This window comes from Leuciscus leuciscus, assembly GCF_965113295.1.
Source record: "Leuciscus leuciscus genome assembly, chromosome: 6".
In the NCBI taxonomy this organism is placed as follows: Eukaryota; Metazoa; Chordata; class Actinopteri; order Cypriniformes; family Leuciscidae; genus Leuciscus; species Leuciscus leuciscus.
This window is the reverse complement of record NC_138730.1, coordinates 17,396,324-17,420,630: the sequence shown is the minus strand read 5'-3', so window position 1 is coordinate 17,420,630 and position 24,307 is coordinate 17,396,324. Positions and strand designations below refer to the sequence as shown.

General features: G+C 37.2%; 2 protein-coding genes across 5 annotated transcripts in view; one reads left to right on the top strand and one right to left on the bottom strand.

The window, feature by feature from the left end:
• The window catches only part of pcolce2a (procollagen C-endopeptidase enhancer 2a), a 118,902-nt gene that overhangs the window by 20,000 nt on the left and 74,595 nt on the right, over window positions 1–24,307 (top strand). Inside the window, exon 10 of one of the 3 annotated variants that reach the window (XR_014206668.1) lies at window positions 546–634. The gene's annotated coding sequence lies outside the window, so the exon portion shown is untranslated. Of the gene's footprint in view, window positions 1–545; window positions 684–3,742; window positions 3,871–24,307 lie in introns of those variants that run through there. The other 2 variants (XM_082172408.1, XM_082172407.1) reach the window with 2 other exon arrangements.
• pls1 (plastin 1 (I isoform)) lies at window positions 663–23,402 on the bottom strand. Of its 2 annotated transcripts, none has more exons than XM_082172403.1 (16): window positions 23,166–23,402; window positions 16,313–16,420; window positions 15,862–16,022; window positions 15,607–15,736; window positions 13,067–13,199; window positions 12,843–12,924; window positions 11,180–11,345; window positions 10,876–11,018; window positions 9,708–9,803; window positions 9,276–9,468; window positions 4,938–5,016; window positions 3,805–3,919; window positions 3,339–3,472; window positions 2,215–2,338; window positions 1,948–2,072; window positions 663–1,836 (listed from the first exon to the last, which is right to left on the bottom strand). In XM_082172403.1, the coding sequence occupies exons 1-16, from the start codon at window positions 23,233–23,235 to the stop codon at window positions 1,698–1,700; spliced, it is 1,998 nt and encodes a 665-aa protein (XP_082028529.1). In that variant the 5' UTR covers window positions 23,236–23,402; the 3' UTR covers window positions 663–1,697. The 2 variants fall into 2 exon arrangements, with proteins under 2 accessions (XP_082028529.1, XP_082028530.1); XM_082172404.1 differs by lacking the exon at window positions 23,166–23,402 and adding an exon at window positions 18,034–18,384.

Genomic DNA, 24,307 nt, shown 5'->3' with positions numbered 1-24,307 from the left:
TATTGTCTTTGAAATATGGTTAAAGTGTACTGTGTACTACTGACAACACATTTATGGTAAACTAAAATATACTTTAATCCCATGTTATTGAAACATAACCAGTATGTCATATATTTAATTATATTTGTAATTACATGTTTGTTGTGAACTTGCAATTTAGTACATTTAAACTATATAATAAGTTTCAATAAATTATCAAATATAAAACACACTACAGTTAAATTATAATTAAGTATGTAACATGTGCTTTTTGTATGTTAGTCAACACATCAAAATATGTGTACAACCTTTAATTTGACAGTATTACAAAGTGCACATTTTAAGAGTGTACTTAAAGGGATAGTTCACCCAAAAATGAAAATTCTTTCATCATTTACTCCCCCTCAAGTTGTTCCAAACCTGTATGAGTTTCTTTCTTCTGTTGAACACAAAATAAGATATTTTGAAGAATGTTGGTAACCAGCCATTGACTTCCATAGTGTTTTTTTCATACATCAACTGTCTAGTCCATCATTCTTTAAAATATCCTCTTTTGTGTTCAACAGAAGAAAGAAACTCGTACAGGTTTGGAACAACATGAGGGTGAGTAAATGATGACAGAATTTTCATTTTTGCGTGAACTATCCCTTTAAGTGTGTTAAGAAACAGTCATGAAAGTGTACTCTCGTTATAGTCTTTTATTAGTATTATATTATCTGCAAGTACAGGTTTTTTTAATAGTATACTTTTAAGATTTAAAGTACACTGCAAGTGCACATTCAGTACAATTAAGCACACTTCGTTTTCACAAGGGTTTAGCATTTGAATTTGCATTTTAATGCTGGAACTGGGCAGCATACTTGTTAATATACTGAGATCTGCTAGTGTTTCTGTACAGTAACATAATGCAGTACAGAGAATGAGACACATTGTTAAGTGAATCCACTGAGCCCAGAGGGGGCTTCGAATGTGAAACCGAGCGCAGCTCTACGTGATGGTACAATTGTCAAAGGGGAACGCTCAGCTCAGCTGAAATTATCCCAGAAACTCAAACCTGGAATTTCACAATGACATTGAGAGAAAGTCACTCTAGAAGAGAGCTGGACACGTTAGATGATTGTAAATAGGAGGCAGAGCCCAGGAAAGTGTTTGCAATTCTGGCCACTGTTAAATTATGTGGATGCTTGTTCAAAAAGAAATTCTGCCAATTGTAGCATTTTTCTGCTTTCGACTTTCGAAAAAATCCTCCTCTGAATTACAATGAATGCGCTTTCCTGGATGAGCAAATATTTAGACTGACACCCAAAATGTATGATTATAAGCCAGAATAGCTGGCCAGCTGCATCTAGGCCTGATTAAATAACAAAATGAATGAATGTGCAGATCCACATGGCTCAAATATTTCTTGTGAGCACCTTTATTTACGTAATGTAAAAATATCCAGCTATTTACAATCTGAAAGAATCAAGAGTCGATGAAGAAATAAAGCATTCACAATTATTAAGAAAATAACATTCTCTTTGAATAATCTTGCATCTAGTATCTTAGCTAGTAGAAATGAAATGATTAGTGACATATTTCGGTGCAATTAACAGGAGGTAAATTCATGAGGAAATATTCATAAAAAATAGCAATTGCATTAAAGTGTTGGTGCGTAAGGCAGAAGGGATGTTAAAGGGAAAAAAAGTGCAATGTATGGGTCGTGCTTTCTGACAAGGTCAGCCATTAACTTTCTTCAAGCCCCTTCCCATAAGGCATGCAAACACCGTCATCACCATCTTGGGTTTGACCTCCACAAGGTCATCGGGCAGGGCGTACACCTTGACTCCGATTTTTCGCGCCACTGAGATCGCGTATCTGTGAGTGGGAAACAGAGATACGGAGACGGTTGTTGGTGGCGAGACAACAGGCAATTTGGCGTCAGATGCGTATCAGGGTAATTTATGAGGAGCCGCGGGGGAAACTTACTTTGCATTGTTTAGCTTGTCCTCTGGCGTCATTTCCCCGCTCTTCACCATCTCGTATTTAATGACTTTGGGCACAATGGTGTCGATCAGATCAATCACTGGCAGGCTAGTGCTGATTGATTTGTCCTGAGACAATACATCATATACAATTCAATTTCATTTAAACTTAGACATGTTTGATATTATTTGAATCCCAATATGAATTCATTCACTTTATGGTACTGTAGGAAAGCAGTACTGGTAAAACGTTGTGTCGAACGGGATTCACCTTGAAGCTGTTGATATACGAGTCTTTTTGACCTTGTTTCAAGGTGTTGTTCACCCAGTTGATGATAATTTGGTCATTGACTATTTCCCCTTCACCGAGGTCAGACAGAACCTTCAAAGTATATCTGCAAGAGTTATTTGTGAGAAACAAGATGATTAATATGTTTCACATTTTTAACAAAACTATAACCATCCTCAAATGTGACCCTGGTCACATGAGTCAATTTTCTGAAATTGAGATTTACACATCATCTGAAAGTTGAATAAATAAGCTTTCCATTGATGTATTGTTTGTTAGGATAGGAAAAAAAGTTGGCAGAGTTACAACTATTTAAAAATCTGGAATCTGAGGGTGCAAAAAAATCGAAACATTGAGAAAATCACCTTTAAAGTTGTCCATTTAGGTTCGTGATTGTGCTGCATTCACTCACAAAAATAAATGTTTTATATATTTACGGTAGGAAACTTACTTAATATCCTAATGATTTTTGGCATAAAAGAAAAATCGATAACTTTGACCCACACAATGTATTGTTGGCTATTGCCACAAATATACCCGTGCGACATGTGACTGGTTTTGTGATCCAGGGTCACATATGACAAATTGTTTTGTTTTTCAAATATCCAAAAGTTTGAGGTCATTTTTTTTTTTTTTTTTTGAAATTAATAATTTTTATTCAGTAAGAAAGCATAATTTTTTTTAAATAAGTGCTGTTCTTCTGAACTTTCTATTCATCAAATAATCCTAAAAAAAAAGCAACATGTATCACTGTTTCCATAAAAATATTAAGCAGCACAGCTGTTTTCAACATTGATAATAATAAGAAATGATTCTTGAGCAGCAAATCAGCATATTAGAATAATTTCTGAAGGATCATGTGACACTGAAGACTGGAGTAATGATACTGAAAATTCAGCTTTGATCACAGGAATAAATTACATTTTAAAATATATTCAAAAAGAAAAAAGTTAATTTAAATTGTAATGATATTTCACAATATTACTGTATTTTTGTATTAAATAAATGCAGATGATACGAAAAATTTTCCACAAAATCGCCAACATGTAAAATAGTTAGAATTGCCATGACAGCATGTTGAAACTTTTATTGTATAGATAAAGTACCTTGTCATTAGTTGCCAGACCAGTGCCAAGGTGTGCATGGGGCTTCCCTCATTGATATTCTCGCCACCGATTCCTACCAAGGAAAACTTTGCTTCCTTTTTGCCCAGTGCGACTGCATAATTACAATTCTCAAGCTACAAAACAAACATATGTCGGCCAAGTTAAAATGACATGTATAATTTAACCCTGACGACAGCAGTACGCATACATAAATAGAGTTTTTGATGAATAAAGTGCATTTTGAATTCTAAACTGAGCTAGCCAGTACCCTGAGGCAGCTGTGGAAATCATTTCAGCAGGGACAGAAATCCAACATGTAGCAGTACAGACATGTTTCATTTGCTCTCAGAAACAAACGTACTAATGTAATATGACTCAAAGCTGATCCAGTTCTTTTATTTCAGTTATTAGCTGCTTGTACTCTTAACCTATTCAAACTCAAAGCTGAACTTCTGAAAGTACAAACCTTCTTCATGTTGGAGCCCAGTATTGGATAGGGAGGTTTATTGACTCTTGTCCAGTCAACAGGGACCTGGATTCTCTCGTATAACTGAAGAATGACCTGACCATCATGCAGATCACTGGAGAAGAAGATGTTCATGATTAACTTCAGTCTTTTGGTTATACTGTTTTATGTAGTACAGTGAATCAATGTAAATTGTGTTTAAATGTACAGACCACCTCTGATTTGCCAGCAAATTTCTCCAAAGCACAACAACAAAAAAGCAAAAAGCAACATGTCAGAGCTGTGGCCTTCTGGTTGGAAGTGCTATCCATCCATCCATCCGCCTATCCGCCTATCTATCTATCTATCTATCTATCTATCTATCTATCTATCTATCTATCTATCTATCTATCTATCTATCTATCTATCTATCTATCTATCTATCTATCTATCTATCTATCTATCTATCTATCTGTCTGTCTGTCTGTCTGTCTGTCTGTCTGTCTGTCTGTCTGTCTGTCTGTCTGTCTGTCTGTCTATCTGTCTATCTATCTGTATTTCTCTCTCAATAATAATAACTCCTATTTTATCTATTACTACTAAATAACACCTCTTTTTAAGCTGGTGTACTAATTTTGTTTATGGTTTTAACTTATTGCTTTTGATTTTCATCATTTGTAAGTAATTTTGAGTAAAAGCATCTGCTAAATTGATAAATGTAAATGTATGCACAAGTTACAGTAAATGCCTAAATGCAATACTTTGGGAAGGAGGTTTAGAACAATCCTAAGTTTAAGCAATAGCCTTAGCAAGCACCACTAACATGACAATATTTTTTACATAGTATCATATTATAATTTTATTTCTATATGTTTTAGTTATATTTTAAAAATAATATAAGTTATTAAGTTAATATAACTTATATGTATAAGTTATACATTTTAAAAATAATGGTGTTATACATTCAAAAGTAAACATGCATACATTTTGTTTAATTTATTTAGCTATTTCTCCATCTCACAACCTCCCACCGTTCCACCATGAACCCATAGATTCATTGCTTTTGATTTCAAGACCAACATTAGTCCTGATATTTCAACTGTCACCGTAGAAAACTATGGCATTACTGTAAGCTAAATAAATGGCTGTGTTACCTGTACAAGTGATTGACATGTGGAGAAACCCCCAGAGAATTCATCCAGTTTCTGAATGTCCTGTCCTCTCTTGTTTCCCCTGTCGAAAGAGAGGGCGATCATTTATTAGTCAAAGTCACACCATGTCTTATGCCTTATTTTGAGGATCATTATGTACTTTAGATGCAGTACATTTTTTTATATATTTTTTTAATACTGTTTTAATTGGATGTCAATGTTTAAATTGACCTCACATTATAAGCCCACCAAAAAACTGTCCACCCTCTGAGAATTAAACTGGCTATTTTTGCTGCTGTCCCTTTAGGACTTCTAAATATACACTATATGTAGGCTATTGTCTGTTTACCTATGTAATTTACACTGTCACATCAGGATGGATCAATTTGCTGTGGTCACAACTATGTTCTGTTAGTTTCACTTTCATGGACTTAGTTTGTTTATCGTCAGCGCTACACGCTTCCTAGGAACAGTTTTTCTTCGTAGAAGTTTTGCATTTGATGATCTAATAAAATATTAAAACTCAGTCAAATCAATATTTTGTGTATGGTTACTTAAGTCATCCAGTATCGTGGACTCGCTCTCTCGTTTCATACAAACGCAGCATGCTGCCATTTTGCGACTATTGTTTTGTACACTGTAATGGATTATAAGATAACAAACAGGTATGATTTTAAAACAGTTTCATCTCAAATCAATATTTCTAATCAATAATCTATATTATTTATGTGATGAAATGCTGTGTAATAAGTGGTATGACTGTACCATGTCTTTACATGTCTGTAGTTTGAACTTATGAACTCCGCGGAAGCTTTGCGTTTAAAGACCTAATAAAATATTTAGATCAATATTTCGTGTCTAATTATTTACTTATGTGGCAAGTAGCCGTGTAATACATTATCACTGTGTATTTAAGTTCCTCCTTGTGCACTCTTCATGTGTATGGTATTGTTTGTCTCTTTACACTCTGTATGTTGCCTATACCTCTCGCTATTGGTAGAGTATGTTTTTTTTAAATAAATACTTTGTTTTATAACCTTTTTGAATCATCTTCATCTTCATCTGGACTAAAACGTCACAGAATACCGGACCCCAAAATGAGAAGAAGCATGGAAATAGCTTCCATCAATGTTGCCCCTTTGAGTGGCAAAGAATTGAAGGAAGGAGGGACAGTTTTTATTTTCCAGGGTGGCAGATGCCTTGAGGAATATGTTGAGGAATTCGTCGGCATCAACCACCTCGCCCATTGCGAAGACATCCCGCACATGGAGGGGTTTTGGATCAGACTCGACGACAAGATCCGGCTGTGGTGCCATGAGGAAACTCCTGCTGGACGCTGGCCAAGTACAACAACGTCACCCTACGGGTCGACGGATCTTCTTTCATTGTGGGCGATATAGAAGAGGATCCTGCTGCCAGCGTCCAGCCCCACCCACCATCCGTCATCACCCCAGAGCCAGACCCAGGAGAGCAAGCCTGAGCCAAGGAGCCACAGCCAGCAGCCACATCCGTCCCAGAAGAGAAGCCAGAGGTCCCAGCTGACCAGGTGTGTGAGCCAGCTATTACATCTGTGCCAGTGGGGGTGTTAGTGGAACTGGAAACAGAGGGATGGCTGATAGACTGGGAAACGGATGCAGTGCTTCCCACCCTGCCTATCACTGGTCCCCTCCTGTATTAATCAGTGTCTATCATCGCCGCTGGTCCTACCCAGCCATGAGTCTTCTGTGTCATCATTGCCACTGGTCCTGTCCAGCCCTAGATGTCGTCACCACCAGTCCATCACAGTATGATCTTCATCACCACCAGCCCTGTCCATCACCGAGCCTGCTTCCTGCTTCTACCTCTTCTGCACGCTCCACTGAAGCCAGCCATTCCCTCGGTTCTGCCTCCGCTGGCTCCCTTTAGCCCCTCACCATCAGCCCTGCCATGCAGCCCTGATCCGTCTTGGGGCTTCTGGTCCCCAGCTCTGCCCTGGCGTGAGGTGTCCCGGGCACCACCTCGTCCCTCAGACCCCTCAGTTCCACCTCAGTCCATCGACCAATCGGCTCTGTCATGGCTCCTCGCCCCCTCAGCTCCACCTGGGACCATTGTCCTTTCGGCTTTACCAGGCTACCTTGTCCCACCAGCTCTGCCCTGGTCAGACGTTGCCCCACCATCTCCACGGACTTCCGGGCTGTCTGCTGCGCTCCATCCCTCCAGCCCTGCGGGCACTCTCAGGCTCCTCCACCCCTCAGGCTCCACCGGGGTCCTCACTCACACCAGCATCACCCTGGTCCTTCGGCCCCTTGGTTCCACCTTGGCCACTTGTCGCCAGGACTCCGCCTTGGTCTCCCTATCCATCAGTGTCACCAGGTCTCTCTGTGCCACAGACTTCACCTGGGCCTCTTCATCAGTGCTGTTGGTTGGGCTCAAAGAACCCCCTTGGCTCCTCCCTCCATCATTGCCGCCGTGGCTCGCCTCCATAATGGTCTTCTCCTGGGTCGCTCTGGGATCTCGTCGGCCGTCCGGTCTTCCCTGGATCCTACCACCATCCACTTCTCCTTGGGCCATTCCACCATCATGTCCTCCATGGCTACTACCTCCATCACCAACCTTGTCTCTCCTGCCAGCATGTCTGCCTTCGTCAGTTCCTCCTTTAAATCTCTTAATTTGTCCGGTATTGTTTGGACTAAAATGTGACAGCTGTATACTGAATAGTTTGATAGATTGACATTGATGTATAAATGTGGGTGGTCATATGTTAATTATTGTGGTGTCACAGCCATTACAATTTCCTTATCTGTTTTGCCTGTTAAGTTTTCATAAATGACCTAAGTGGACTAAGGAGGAAGCTTTGTGTTGTGAATGTTACTGTATACTTATTTGTACAGCGAAAATCCTGTTTTCCATGATATGCTCCTGGTAAATATGTTTTTAATAAAGTCCTTTAAAAAACGAATGATTAAAGTGCACAAGCATTATTACATGATGATAGTCTGTTTCACAATCCTGAGCTACATATTCTCTTAGTTTGCACAATAGACCTTTCTCCTTATTAACAATAAAATCAGGCTGCAGACTGAATTAATAGTGTTGTGAATGCAGAAAAGAGCATGATGGTAAAATAATAATCTATCTCCCTCGGCAACGTAAATGGTAAAAGGACAGTTAAGAGGGTTCTGGCAAATGCACGTATCTATTTGGCTGATGACATGCTGTATTTAAGGAGACAGAATGGAGAAGAAAATAGAACAATCAGATGAAGAGGACAAAAGACAGATAAACAGACAGTGAGATAAAACCTAATCACCCCCAATTACTGATGTCACATGTGACCCTCTAACACACACACACACACACACACACACACACACACACACACACACACACACGCATTATGTGTGAAGTACGTAAGCCACAGAGCGCCACCTGCTGCTCTCTGAAAACACTGCAGATGCATGAACTGACACACAAAAGCACCAATTTGTCAGTGGTGTTGGTAAGAACAGTACTGTATGTCTTTCATGTATATTTCATGCAACCTATAACAGAGTGTCTTGAAACTTTACCTATTACCTAAAGTGACTTCTTTACATAGATGCTGTTTCCTATTTGATATCAGGCTCTATAAAACAACCTTGGGCTAACTAACTAGCTAACTAACTAACATTAATATTATTTTTATCATTATTATTCAAACTTTGTGTTTGAAATAATAACAATTATTATTATTATTGAATTTATTATTTTTTATAATAAGTGTTATTATTATTATTAGCCTCTACATTATTAGCATTATTATTATCATCATCAGCAGCATTTTCTTATCCATCATAAAAGTAAAAGTATCCATCATTTCCATCATAAAAGTAATCCATACGAATCCAGGGTGTTAATGAAGGCCTTCTGAGGCAAAGTGATGCGGTTATGTAAGAAAAATATCCATATTTATAACTTTATAAACTATAATCACTGGCTTCTGGTAACGGCCGTACGTGAATAAAATAATATTATTTTAATACAAAATAAAAATAATATAAAATATAATAATTTCAAAATACGATTGTCTTCTATCAAACAATCATAGGTTATTTGATAGAAGGTTGAGTAAGGTTGAGTAAGTCATTAAGAATGTATTGTGAATACTTTCATGGATCTTGCTGTTTGAGTATGTTTCTTGTTTTAATGGTGGGAAGTGTCTGGTTGGTAATTCAAACAGGATGTGAGCTCAGATGTGAAGCAAAGATAATGCAGCATCATTTATCACAGGCAGTCAAAAACCTCTCCGGGTCCCAGACTGCATAAATAACACCTTCTTTTCAGCACGCGTTCGGCACATTCACATAAAATAATGCAACTCACCCTCAATTGCATAATCAATGCCATTGCTGGTGGGTCTGTTCAAGGCCGGGTACATGTTGAAAAGATTGGCCACAAAGGCCATGTTGAGCTTATGGTTTCCTGCCACCACATCCCGTGGAGTGACAAACTGTCTGCAATCCAGGCGATCCGCCTGCTTCAGCATCAGCTCTGCTCGCATTTCATCATCGCGCTCCTTAAAGAGAGTTATTGAGTCTGAGTAACTATGCCTAAATCTGAAAGCAGATGATCATCTGCCTCAACAAGATTAATGGCTGTTCTGTACAGTGCCACAATAATAGGACAATATGTGGACGTAACTGTACAAACACTACATTTTACACCCCCGGTTAGTATAAGTCCAATCAAAGCAGGATGTTGACTTACTCAGTAAAAAAGGCAAAGGCTGTTGACCAAACATTCAGACTGACTTACCTTCAGACCAGACATGTCAATGTCAATCCTCATCTCATCATCCCCGTCTCCTTTAGGCGAGATCTGATCAAGCAGGTGGAAGTAAGCCCTGGAGTCCTGAGAGCATTATATAAGTCAATATCAACTGACATGCAAATGACAGCTCAAAGGATTTGATGTCAAACCAGATAGGCCTTTAAAGGGTTTTATATACAGGGTTCCCACGGGTCCTTGAAATCCTTGAAAGTTTGTGAATCTGAAAAGAATATTTCAATGCCCTGGAAAGTTTTTGAAAATAACCATACAAAAATCCTTGAAAGTGCTTGAATTTATTTTGTAAATTTATTTGTTTTCTGGAAAAAAAATCCATATTATTCCTTCTGGTCCGCTAATGTGTTAATTCGCCAACACTTCGTGGCCTATGCATAATAGCTTGCTTGATTAACGTTAGTTATGCGCATTAACGCATTACGTTAAGTGTTTCCCACGTGAGGTACTTTGTGTTGTACGTTGCCATGACGTTCAAGCGCACAAAACTACTACGATGGTACTTCAACGTTTGTTGTTGAACACCACATATGTGTCCCCACATTAATTCCTTGAATTTGAGGGTATTGGACCTGGGAAGTCCTTGGAAGGTCCTTGAATTTGAAGTTAACCAAGGTGTGGGAACCCTGTATATAGTTATTTCATTTCAAGGCCTGTGGTTGATTTACTCAGCATATAACCAATGCGGTATTTCAAAATATACAACAAATGGCCATATATATATATATTATAATGTTTTGCGTTCCCCCAATAAACTTTACATTTACGTTTACATTTTGCAAGTGAACGCAAAGTTTCTCAGGAGAATGTGGAAGCTCATAATTTTTCCTCCAATCTCATATTTTTTCCACCACCGAGTCCCTTTAATGCATCCTGGCTGAATTTTGGCTTTAATTTTAAAGTATTAATTTCTTTAAAATAAATAAATACATTAAATAAATACATTAAAATCTTGACCCCGAACTTTTGAATGGTAGTGTATTTGAAATATATTTTGGCCAAAAAAGAAAACAATGAAAAAGAAAAAACTTGGCTAAAGTATGGTAAACTTCAGTTCAAAGCCCAGTTCTATTGGAGTGATGTGAATTATCAGTAACGACTGAATGACTGATGATGACTTCTGTGATGAAGCATAAACTACCTTGATATCTTCACTGAAGTTTCTGATTTGTTGCCAGCCAGCAGCTCTCAGGTGATAGTTGACCCATCGCAGCAAAAGGTCCTCGGGGGACATTGACATCAGGTGGTCCAGCTCTTCTGACTCATCAAGCAATGCAATTAGAGCTACACACAGATAAATACACAGAAACACGTTATTGAAACCTCTTAAGAGGAGTAAATCAGTCACTCATGTGCATGCATGCTTGTATTCATTTATGGCAGCAATTAGTAACCCCATTGGATGGCACCATGTTACCAAAAATCAATTTAGGCAGAGTAATGACCTTCATTGCGTGAGATCTCAATGTCAGCGAAGAGGCCGATTTTTATGATTTGCCAGAGGAGGCCAAGCACGAGGTGAGGGGTCCCTGCTTTCATGTCCTGAGCATCGATGTTGACCACCGTGCAGCCAATAGCCGAAGCAGAGTTAAGTGCCAACATCAAATTCTCCTGTATTAGTAAAGAGGTAGATACTCATAATCCACCAAATTAAAGAGCTCAAGCTTTTAAAATGGCAGATGACATAACTTCAGCATCTGCTTATAATAAACAGAATGTTATAATGTGGTGATATATAGCTAATATAGTTATTAACATTATCTATATATCTATCGTTCTTTGTGTGACCAGGTCTTAAAGATAATGAAGAAAGATAAAGTGAAATGGACATGGTCTTGACATAGTGTGAATGTCAAGACCACGTCCAGGTTATATTTGACCCAACATAAAATAATAATAAAAAAAGTTATTAAATATATATGTATATATTTTGAATAAATATAAAATGGTAACACTTTAATATTCCATTTGTTAACTTTAGTTTATTACATTAGTTAAAATGAAAACTAACAATGAAAAATTCTTCTACAGCATTTATTAATCTTAATAAACGTTAATTTCAATGTTTACTAATACATTTTTAAAATCAAAAGTTGCATCTGCTAATATTTTTTTTTGTAATGGACCTTAGCTAACATGAACTAACAATGAACTGCTGAATTTGAAAAGATGAATAAATTCTGTAACAGATCACTCATTGTTAGTTAATGTTAGTTAATGCATTTTTGCATTGTTGTAATGTTACTGGGGGAAAAAAAGTATACAGAAAAGAAACAAAAAAAAAGTGTGTTGTGAAATACAGAAATAATAATAATATATATATATATATATATATATATATATATATATATATATATATATATATATATATATATATATATATACACACACATAGTATGTATTGTGATGAAAAATATATGTGTATATCAAGAATTTGTTGTGCTGAAATTTTTTTTTTGTTGATAAATCACCATTGAGAATAATGGTAATGACAAATGGTACGTTTACACAACAATGATGTACTAAAAATGAAAACATTTTCATTTGTGTTTTTCGCGTACAGAAGAAAACGTTGTCTAAACAATCCCCGTTCACAATTATCCGCGAAAAGGACTAAAAACGCTGTATTCTGCTGCCAGAACAATAGATGGCGATGTCAGTTTGTAAAGAAACACTACGCACCTATAGACTAAACACATTATATGCATGCGCATGACATCAACGTTTTCACAAATTTGCACTTGTATAGTTTGCATGGAGACTATAACAGTATCGTTTTCAAAAACTTGCGCTTTCTGACCTGCAAAATGCTGTTGTCGCGTAAATAAACGACCAAAACGCGTAACAAGTTTAACGTTTTTAGTTGAAAACGATGTTGTTTAAATGGCTCCTAATTCTCATGATTAATTAGAATTAATAAGAATTAAAGTCACATTGTGGCATTAAATGTCAATGCAAAATGTCAAATGTTTTCTTTTTGATTTTAGGGTCAAATGTAACCTTTGTTTATTAAAATGGGGCTGAGAATCACTCATTATGGAAGAGGTTTTCCAAGATCTTTATTCTGATATCACCTCTTTGTTGGATTTCAAAAGTGAGAGCACTTACAGTCATTGTAAACGGAGTGCATTTCTTAGTGTTGATGACGCGCTCATCAATGGTGTCCGGTTGCGAGAGGTTGATCATTTTGCTGCAAAGAAACGGCCAAGAGGTTGCTAAACATGAACTCTTATTTATATTGTATTTAAATGTGCTGAATAATTAAAGGCAATGTATTGAACAGCACAACAAACAAATAACATTACACAGTAAACCAGTTAATTTTATATTACCAAAGCAATATTCCATCTTTTACGGATTTGAATAAACTGTCAGTTTCCGGGTCCATTGGGATCAGATGTTTGCAGTCAGGATCGTTTGCCAAGGCCTTATTGACCCAGTTCACAAAGGCCACTTTTTCTTCATCTGAGAAACGTTCATAAAAACAAAACATTAGCAAAATGACATTTGGTCCACTTGTGTCAGGGATCATTTGACAAATCAATTGACAAATCTCATTTCAAACTGTTCAAATATGGTTTGACTCTTCTGAAGCAGTGCTCAAGCACAGCAGGAACCGCTCAGAGGCTTTATGTGTTTCCAAGTGAAACAGGATATTCCATTAGAAAATATGTATAGAGTTGGACTTAATTTATTCAACAGGAATTCACTGGATGGTGAAAAGGGTTAGGGACGACATGGCAGAATGGAGGTGGGCAGTTGAAGTCATGTATGATATCAGCCAAAAATGAGGCAAAGCAAGTTATTGCATCTTGATAAATGAAGACAACCCCTTTTTTATTCTTTTGGAAAAAAAACTGAAATGTTCATTAACTGTTTCCCCGCCATTGACAAGATTTTCCATCATTTTTGACACAACACTTCCAAGCCGTTAATGAGTTTTTTCCTGCAATCCCTGTTTTTACTGTTATACAGTAAGTTAGGGGGCGCATCCTCTGAAATATTACAGCATCTCCAGATCCAAAAACAAGGGAAGAAGATTTGCATAAACCAGAAGGAGCTGATAGAAGCATTGCTTGTGCACAAGTAATCTAACGTGATCATCAAACATTTAACAGCATATAAATCAAAATGTCTAGGTTACTAATGTAACGCCCAGGAGGAGGCAACACTCCAAGTGGAATGAGCCCTCACCCCTAAACCCTCCTTCAGGGGCAGTGTTTGCAGATTCACCACCTGATCCCTAAAATAAGTGGTAGATCCTTGGGCAAGTATCCAGGCCGGGTTCTCAGGATTACGTGAGAGTTGGCTGGTCCAAATTCCAGGCACGATCCATCAGCCAAAACATGCCTGCAGGTCCTCCACCGTCTTAACAGAAGCCAGTGCAGTCAGGAGCGCCGTCTTAAGAGACAGGATTTTAAGCCCTACTGACTGCAGTGTTTCAAAGGGTGCCCCCTTTAAGGCTGCTAAGACCAAGGACAGGTCCCAAGAGGGTACAAAGTGAGGGCGGGGAGGATTTAATCTTCTCGCGCCCCTCAGGAACCTGATGATCAGGTCGTGCTTTCCCACGGACTTACCATCTACTGCATCATGATGTTCAGCGATAGCGGCGACATACTCTTTCAGGGTGGAGAGAGACAGCCCTCGCTCCAGCCCTTCTTGCAGGAAAGAAAGCACAGCTCTGATCGGGCATTTCCAGGGATGTTCTCATTGGAGAAGAGCACCAATCAACGAACAGGCTCCACTTCAGAGCGAAAGCGTGCCTTGTAGAGGGCGTACTCGCTGAAGTGATAGCGTCTACTTCTACAGTAGATAGGACTACTTAAGTCCTCAACAACCCATCCAGAGACCACACGTGGAGGTTCCAGGGGTCTGGACGCGGGTGCCATAGGGTGTCACGTCCCTGAGAAAGCAAGTCCTTCCTAAAAGGAATCCGCCAGGGAGGGGCTGTCGCGAGGAGCATTAGTTCTGTGAACCAGGACCGGTTGGGCCAGTACGGCGCTACTAGCAAGACCTGCTCTTCCTCCCTGATTTTGCACAGTGTCTGTGCGAGAAGGCTCACTGGGGGAAACGCATACTTGCGTAGTCCCCTCGGTCAGGACTAAAACAACTGGCAGTTGGACCGTCTGGGTGTGGAGTCGCCATTCTGCTGGGAGCGTGGGCTGTCGTGAGAGCTCGTCAGCTGAACGATTGAGCTCACCCTGAATGTGAACGCAGCGAAGCTACCTCAGATGCTTCTGACTCCAGAGGAGGAGATGGCGGGTGAGTTGCAACATGAGATGGGAGCATAGACCACCCTGATGGTTGATGTACGCAACCGCCGTCTGGACCAGCACATGCTTGCCCTGTAGCAGCAATCTGAAGCGGCGCAGAGCAAGCCATACTGCTAGCATTAGAGGCAGTTGATGTGCTAGTGCAGTCGAGGTCCTGTCCAGAGGCCCGAAGCTGCACACCCTGCACACACCAGCCGGTGGTGGAGGCATCTGTTGAGACAACAACATGCCTGGACACTGCCTGGACACAGCATGAATTTGATCAAAAATGTGATGGCTGGCAACATTTTGAGCAAATGATGAGGGGGAAAGAGTTAAGAATGAAACTAAGGTACATTTCAATTTCATATTGACTGTCTATACTCTTAAAAATAATGTTTTTTTTTACTGTCATTGATGGTTCCATTAAGAGCCTTTAACGTCCACGGAACCTTTCTAGTGCACAAAAGGTTCTATATAGGTTCTTTAGATTATTAAAATGTTCTCCACACTAAGAATAAAATGGTTCGGGAACTCAAACTGGTTCTATTATGGCATCACTGCAAAAACAATTTTTAAACCTTCATTTTTAAGAGTGTAATGGATGTTTATGTAACCACCTGAGTAAGAATGCTGTGTTCCTTCACTTGAGATCTTTGATGTTCCTCCAAATGACCGAATCCCATCCCGCCTGGAGATGGACTTGCGGAAAGTTTCTCTCACTTCTTTACCTCTTAGCTCTTGGTATATCTGAAGAATTTAGTGAGATCTAAGCTTTCAAAGTGCAACAGTGACACGAGCAGCTGAGGTATACTTTGACCAATAAAAACTCATCAACACTTCAAGATAAGATGAAAACTCATAATCAGGCTTACCACAACAAACTCTTCAAAACTGATCTTCTCGTCTTTGTTGGTATCACCGGCAATGAACTTCTCCACAATCTCCCGTACCTTGTATCCAGGAAGGTGAAAGCTGGCCTCTCGAAAGAGCTCTTGAAGTTCAAAATCACTTACATAGCCACTGTTATCAATATCTAGAATGAAAGACAGTTTTAATATTACATTTTATAGTAGTTGAATTCCTCCCAGCAGAAAATCTTTGACACCATATTTCGGGATTTCATAAAAAAACTATAAATTATGTGTGTAGAACCACATGATACGATGATCCGCCATCAAAACACATTTATGTACTCAGTTAGTGTAATCTTTGGTAATGTTTGACAACTCACAAGCAGGAAGTAGATGATTCAAGCACATTTCAGATGTTCTATGCACAATTCACTAAACCTATACAGTGAGATTCAGACAGAGTTTTACTGACCGATTTTGTTGAAAGCCTCTCTCAGCTCCTCCAGATCTTCTCGGGAGATCTGTGTGACGTTGTTCTCCATGCTGGTCTCCGCACAGCAGTGCTCACCATGCAAAAGACCTGCCAAAAAGGTCCACACAGAGAGTTTGTGCGCTATTTGCCTGTATCTCTATGATAAGCAAATCCATGATAGACACGACTGGTAGAAATACTAAGCGAAATGCAGTTATAGATGGGTCGGCATACACTACCGTTCAAAAGGCTGAAGTTTTTAGTTTTTTTTTGTTTTTGAATAAAATTCCATATGCTCACCAAAGCTGCACTTACTTGAAGAACATGCTGTAAAAAATTATTGTAATTTTAACTGTGAAAAGACAGTAAAAACACTACAGTTGAAAAAACTAGGTCACACTTTAGATTAGGGTCTAATTCTCATTATTAACTATGACTTTTGTCTCAATAAACTCCTAATTACAGCTTATTAATGGTTTGTTTATTGTTAAGTTTAGGTATTGGGTAACATTAAGGGATGTAGAATATGGATGTGCAGAATAAGGAATTAATATGTGCTTTATAAGTACTGATATACAGCCAATATCCTAGTAATATGTAATGCATAAGCAACTAGTTAATAGGGAGAACTGGACTCTAAACCAAAGTGTGACCAAAACCTATTAATAGGTTAACAGTAAGTTCCCTTACTATGTATACAGGCAAAAACTGTAATAGATCTAACCTTATTTTATATCATTTTGGAGTAAAATACAGTAAAACACCTTCAATGCTTTCTTATTTGTCTCAGCTTGTAAAGCTACTTGTGATGAACTTTGATTAATCATGTGTTCATCATTTTCTTTACCACCAGTTTAATTATGGTGGTTGTCAGTATGTTATAAAGGTTAATTTTTTTTTTTTTTTTAGAGGTTATTCTGTAAATATGTTTACAATTTAACTGTATTTTTACAGAATTATTCAGGCAACCACAAGTTTACAGTGTACAGTAAAAAAACTTATTACAATTTTATTACAATGTTATTACAATTTAAAATTACTATTTGCTATTTTGATATATCTTAAAATATAATCTAGTACTATGATGTCAAAGCTGAATTTTCAGTATCATTACTCATCATTCAGTGTCAAATGATCCTTCAGAAATCATTCGAATATGCTGATTTGCTGCTCAAGAAACATTTCTTATTATCAATGTTGAAAACAATTGTGCTGCTTAATATGTTTATATGAATCTGAAAACATTATAAATATCTTTACTGTCACTTTTGATGATATTAATGCATCCTAGCTTAATTATAGTAGGCTATTACTTTCTTTTTCCTTTTTTATATCAGCATAAAGATTTTAGGTTTCACCATTTGTCTTCACTGGTTCATTTTAAGTGGCGCTGAGGTGTGATAAATTCATTTAAAACTACAAATATTCCATGTAGCCTTTTCAAAGAATATGAGACCATAAAAGCTGCAGGAAAAACAACTAAAAGAATTAGCAAAACGCTAGTTTAGCATCTCACACCGCAGGACATGTCAACATCCCAGCAGGACTTCATGACATCTACGAGTTACAAAAACAAACTCACTGAATCATCAGTTTTCTATTATCAATCACAGAAATATCACTGAATCAAAAGCTACGGGACACAAAAAAAAAATCTGCATGTTTTGATGAGATAAGACAGTAAAATCAAAGCTTGAATGCTGCCATTGTGAAAACGATACCTTTCTCCTAAAAAGTCCCACGCCTCAGCCTGAGATTACCCTAGAAAAGATGTAGATATTCCAATCGAATCCACTGCAGTGACTTCGGTCCTCTCCCACTGCGTATGTGGAGCTCAGGAAGATATTGGTGAGGTAAGAGACCTTTGGCCTGTTATGTCTATTAAAGGCGAGGGCTTCGTAGCTGGAGTTAACGTTTAACGCCCAACCCAATGCTGAGTCAGCTGAGGCTGTCATGACATTCGTTTCTTGTACTAACTCTAGCTGTGACATGTGAGCATACTTTATACTTTATACCCACATAACTTTGTGACCTAAAAGAAACGGTTTTATTATCAAAGCTCATATAACAAGCTTAATTTTCTCACACAAACGCAACCATAAACACATAATCTGGAAGGCATCTTTGATAAAAGATATAAATGATAAAACGAGCCATTTAATTGGTCTCATAACTAGAGCGACTAGATACAACAGCAGAACGAAAGTTCAGCGATGATACAGGAGACACGCTCTACCAGAGTAATAAGACCTTATCAGCTGACCTGATGATTGGAAAGAGGGAATCACCACCCATAAAACAGAGGAATGTGCTGAAAAATAATATTCGACCGCATGAGTGTCTCTTCTGTGCTGTTCAACTCACTGGAGGCGGAACAAGAAACCTCAGCTGACAGATGTTTGACAGCAGACCTTCATGTTTTAAGCATGACTAGACACTACAGCATTTGCTCATGGTAACTTAATTTCATGATAGAACCACTACAAATAATTAAAGTGTAGATGAAAAAAACTAAGAATAAAAAATAAAGAATAAAACAAAAATACATTTACATTTATGCATTTAGCAGATGCTTTTATCCAAAGCAATTTACAGAAGAAGAACAAAACATTCATCAAAGAGCCAACAAATGTTTTAGTACAAAATGCAATACAATTAACCAGCTAGAGAAGAGAAGAATTAAGTTTTTTTTTTTTTTTTGTGTGTGTGTGTGTGTGTGTGTGTGTGTGTTTGCATGCACACATATTGTTTTAAGAGTGTGGGGTCATTAAGTGCTTGCTACTTAATTGCTTTAAGTTTATTTGCTGTCATAAATTTAAGTGAACTCAAAGTGGTGCCAAAGTCATAATCTGCAATTATAAGTTCACTGGACTTTCAAGCCACTTTAAAGTTAAAGAAGTAAATTGGAAATGTTGAGTTCTGATTTATAATAAGTGTCTTTAACTATTGTGCACCAACATTTAAATTAATCATTGGTAACAGTTTGTTTTACAGTCCTTATTACATATGTTACATAAAGTTACTATAACAATCAATACAAATTATGGATAATTACATGTAACTCTAAACCAGACCATAATCCTAACCCTATAAGTGCATGTTTATTACTCAGTACTTAAATGTATAATTACTCTGTTACAAGGACACATTAAAATAAAGTGGATTGCACTTTATTTTACAGTACATGTACAGTGTACTTACCTAAGAAAATAGCAGGTAACATAAGGATACTACAAGGGTTAAGGTTAGGTTCAGGTGTAGGTTAAGGGTAAGTACCTTTATCAGCCATTGTAATTACTGTAATAAGTATGTACATGGTAAACAGGACTGTAAAATAAAGTGATACCATATAGTGTAACCTAATAATTTGATGCAATGCACTTATTGTGTAAATACATTATATAGTATACTAAAAAAAATACCTGTATGTAATTTAAGCTGTAATTACATCTAATTACACTGTTGACTTTAAACCTAACCATACCACTAAACCTGTCTCTAATCTTACCCGTATTGCACCGCAGCAGCAAAAGTGTTTTGCAATACAACATGAAGACCATAAGTACACCGTAAAGAACAATATTTTTTTTTTATGTTAAAGTCTAAAGTGCGACCAAATGTTGTTATATCATTAGAATGAAAACACTCTTTACAGTGTAATGTAATCAAGCGGTTACTGATTTTGAATGCAAACGAAGATGATACAACAGAATGATAGATCATGCGCATTAGCATGGAAAAACGAATGCAAATTTAGAAAAACAACCACAAGAACCATTTCAGGAAATAAAAAGCCATCATGGTAAAATGCTTACTCAAGCTGAATTAGTGAAACAAACACTTAAAGGATGATCAACTTACCCCTTACAAAGCTACTCGCTTCCTGTTTTCAAGGGATCCAGGTAACATCTGCCATGCACTAAAAGATCTCTGAGCGGTCCATAAGAAAGAAGGATGCTCTCCTTTGTTAAACAAGGTCTTTTATAAAGTATTTTGGATGAACAAACGGGTGGAAAAGCAGCCGTTTCAAGGCCCAAGAATGTTTCACTGACACCTAATACTGAGCTCACTCCTTTAAGAGACTCATCGGCCTCTGTTGCCACCTGCATTATTGATGGCTCTGAAAAGAGGATCAGTTACCACATCTCCAAGGCCCTTGCAGCGGGACATAGGTTAAGTATGCCACCCATATACTTAACCCACATCCTCTAGTTTAATATAATCTTACTGCAGTGAACAGTGAGGTTATGCATGTAGTGGAGGTTTCCTGTATGCTCTCTTGCAGAGCCAACAAAGTTTCTGTTGATACCAACAAACATGAGAGAATGAGTCTACATGAGTCACCTCAAACAAGTGTGTTACATCCCCTATCATTCTTTCGGGTCATTTTGACCCGAAATTCTTCTTTTTTTTCAACATTGAGTGTTCATCAGAGGGGTCGAAGAGCCTAGGACTTTTTTTTTTGTCAAACCACGAATACACACAAAAGAAAATTTGAATGGATTCGAGGAGTTTTGTGGTTGAAATAAAAAAAAAAGTAACAAATCCTTCCCTCGTGGATCAAATTGACCCCCATAGGAATGAATTGAATGAGAGGTATGCTTCAGTAACACATAGAAAAGCCTAAAAATGCTAAAACTTTACCAAAAAACTATTTTATAATGTCTGCATGTGTTTGAATGAATACTGAAGAGAAATGGTTTTAGGACCCAGCGGAACAGCTCATTTGCTCCATAGAGAGCTATAAGGAGTCATGACATATCATGTTATATTATTTTTTTCCCCACAAGAGGTCGGCAAAGACACCCAATGTAAGATATTTTGAGCTGAATTAAAAGGGTTATGCATGAAATTGTGAGTTATTTTGAATTTAAGTTGAAAGAAATGTAAAGAATGTGGTTAAATGACTATTTATTTATTATTTATTGATCAAATCTAGTAATTTAAAGGTAAATAAAATAACAAATCTCCAAAAAACATGCATTAAAAATAGAAAAAATATTATCAAAATTAAATAAAATAAGTATAATTTTAGGGCTTCAGGTCATTTTAACCCACGAGGGAAAGATGTGTTACAAATCGCGAGAGAAGGATGAGGGCTAGTTTCACTAACACTTTATTTTACAGTGACCTTGTTAATGTTATAACAGTATATTATGCATAATTGCATGCAACTGAGAGAGAATCTAAATGCACACACAGTTTTAATAACAAAAAGGCAAAAAAAAACAACAAAAAAAACACACACTCCAAACCTGGAAACTGGCAAATAGTCTACACAAAGAAACAGGAACATAATCCAAAAACGGAAGGAACGAGACAATATTTTTTTTAAACAACGACTCATACCCCACGGCTAAAACACAAGAGCTTAAACAGGCAAACTAAAATCAGTAAATGATCAACAGGTGGGAGAAATTAAACCATAATGAGTCCAAGCACAGGATTGTGGGAATGTAGTTCATAATGGGAGAACAACAAAGTCAGGAAGGGCTGCACTCCAGCTGGTGATCGGGACAGCAACTAACCTCAAACCAAACCCTAACCCTATAGTAAGTACAACCAAACCTTAAGTACATGCACTTAAATGTACAATTACACTGTAACAAGGACACCTTCAAATAAAATGCGACCCCACAGTTAAATTTCCAGATGGTTATTAAGAGTTAATAAGATGGGACAAACTGAATGTTTTGCAAATGATTCTCGGACTATGATAAGTTTAAATCATATAAAAACAACAACAAGTAGCTAATATAAATAAATAGTATATATAAATATTTCTTCTTCTTCTTCTTATAATTAAGGTTTTTTATATTACTACTACCAGGTCTCCTACTACTACTACTACTACTACTACTACTACTACTACTCATAATAATAACTGAATATTTTGAACCGCACAGTTAAAGCACCTCATCATTTGCAAAATAGTCTATTTTTTCCTATCTTAATGAAATGTAGCAACTTATTGTTTAGCACAAACATAAAATGGAAGATTACACTAGTTTAAACCAGTTTATGCTGCCACTAGCAAGGACAAGTAATTAGGGCAATAGGCTACATATGATGTGATGATGATGATGATGATAATCATCGTCATCATATGCTAACCTATGTATGTAAATATAGCAACAACAATAACAACAATAGTTATTATTATTATTATAGCTACACTTCTTGGAGGGCAAGAGGCAGTTTTTTTAAAGTTTTTAATTTAAGGTTTGTGTTAAACAGTTGTTTCGGGATTGGAGATTTCGAGATTTGCTAAATTATGTGATGCAATAACAAAGGTAAGGTTCAAACAACAACAACGATGATGATGATGATAATAATAATAATTACTACTGTTGTTGTTTTTATTACTATACAGTGTAACATCATCACGTGGTTAATGACTTCAGAAGAAGAAAAAAATAGGCTAGCATTTTATTTTGATTAATATTATTGCTGTTGTTTTTATTATTAGTAGTAGTAGTTATATTGTTATTATTAGTTTCATGGCATGGTGTGTGAGTTCCAAAAAATACAGCAAGTGTGTATCGCCCTGATCAGCAGCTGTTAGTGCACTCAACAGTCCATCAGCAAGCAGGCCTATATGTATGATAGACAATTTCCCTTGCCAGTTACAGCATCATATCAGATTACAGTACAACTCTAATACCCTATAATACACGTATGGAAAGGATTTGAAAATGGACTTTAGCCACACAGATTTCAGTAGATGCAGCAGATGATAAAATATCATTACATAATACATCAAGCAAAAACAACAATAAATAGCCTACATACATAATCCATACTGTTCCATCATAGTCTCAATAAAGTTAATCACAAAGCAAAACAATCTCACCTGTAATTGTGCTATTTGATCTCTTGGTCCACAAAAATACCCTGTGGAGTCCTCTTGTGATTAACGCCATGGTTCAGACAACGAGCCACAGAGATCTGGAAATCGCATAAAGATCACACACTGATCATGGCGAATGGACAACTATAGGCCCACTGATGACAGCGTCACGAGAGATGTCTTAAAGAATCAGAGAGAAAGAAAGAGAGGCAAACAAGCACCCAGACCAGAGTTCAATCCTTCTGTGCACCAACATTCATTCCCAAAACAACGCAACTTTTTGGGTTGAAGTAATAACTTGCTTCACAATATGGCAAGACTCCAGCCTAATGCGCTGCTGCAATGGCCTGTCTACTGTATTATCCTAATCTCCCTTCAGAAACACATGTGATAGAGGCAATATCATCTGCACTATAACCTTATTTTATTAATCTAAATTATTCATTAATATGTTAATGTCTAAAGGTGAGAACGTGGTAGGCTAAAAGTGGAGAGTGAGCGAGAGAGAGAAACAAACAGCAGGTGGCGCTAACTGCAAAGAAGAGTTACCAGAACAAGCTCTGTTAGTGTTTTTTATCGTGAATTAACTATTCCTGTGTCATTGTTCTTGAGTTATGTAACAAAAAATCTGCTTTGAGTGATTTTAATACCAAAGAATCCTTGTTTTATACTCAGTTTCCAACATTTACAAACCAAGGAACCCAAACCAAGACCCTCTTCCAGCCCAGCCAAATAATAAATGAAGGCTGAATTTGATAATGCATAAAAACTTTCATTAAAAGCATTAGGTAGCATTATAACCTCCTGGGAATAAACTTTTGTAAACAACTTCTCCTTTGTCTTTATAAATGACTGACATTCATTTAGTGATAAAAATTAGCACTGTTATGGAAATAGGATATATATTTTTTTGTATTTTTGTATAATCTGACTAATTTTCTAATTGTTTGTCATAAATCAACATCTCAGGAAAACTTTATGGAGGACACCAGGACCATGTTTATCAGGCATTTTGGGAGACACAACAAGTGAATAGGGAAACAAATGATATATCAATATTACTATGAAATAGCCTACTATAGGCTATATTATTATGAAAATGTTGCCGATTATTACTCCTATTATAACACTTATTTTTTTCATTT

What these genes read in the sequence shown, in the direction of transcription:
- pls1 (XM_082172403.1), bottom strand. Translation starts at nt 23,235, where the DNA reads ATGGCGTTAATCACAAGAGGACTCCACAGGGTATTTTTGTGGACCAAG. An exon ending in GTTTTGAAGAGTTTGTTGTG is followed by an intron (nt 15,737 to 15,861) that starts GTAAGCCTGATT and finishes TAAATTCTTCAG; the next exon opens with ATATACCAAGAGCTAAGAGG. An exon ending in TGAGATCTCACGCAATGAAG is followed by an intron (nt 11,019 to 11,179) that starts GTCATTACTCTG and finishes ATCTGTGTGTAG; the next exon opens with CTCTAATTGCATTGCTTGAT.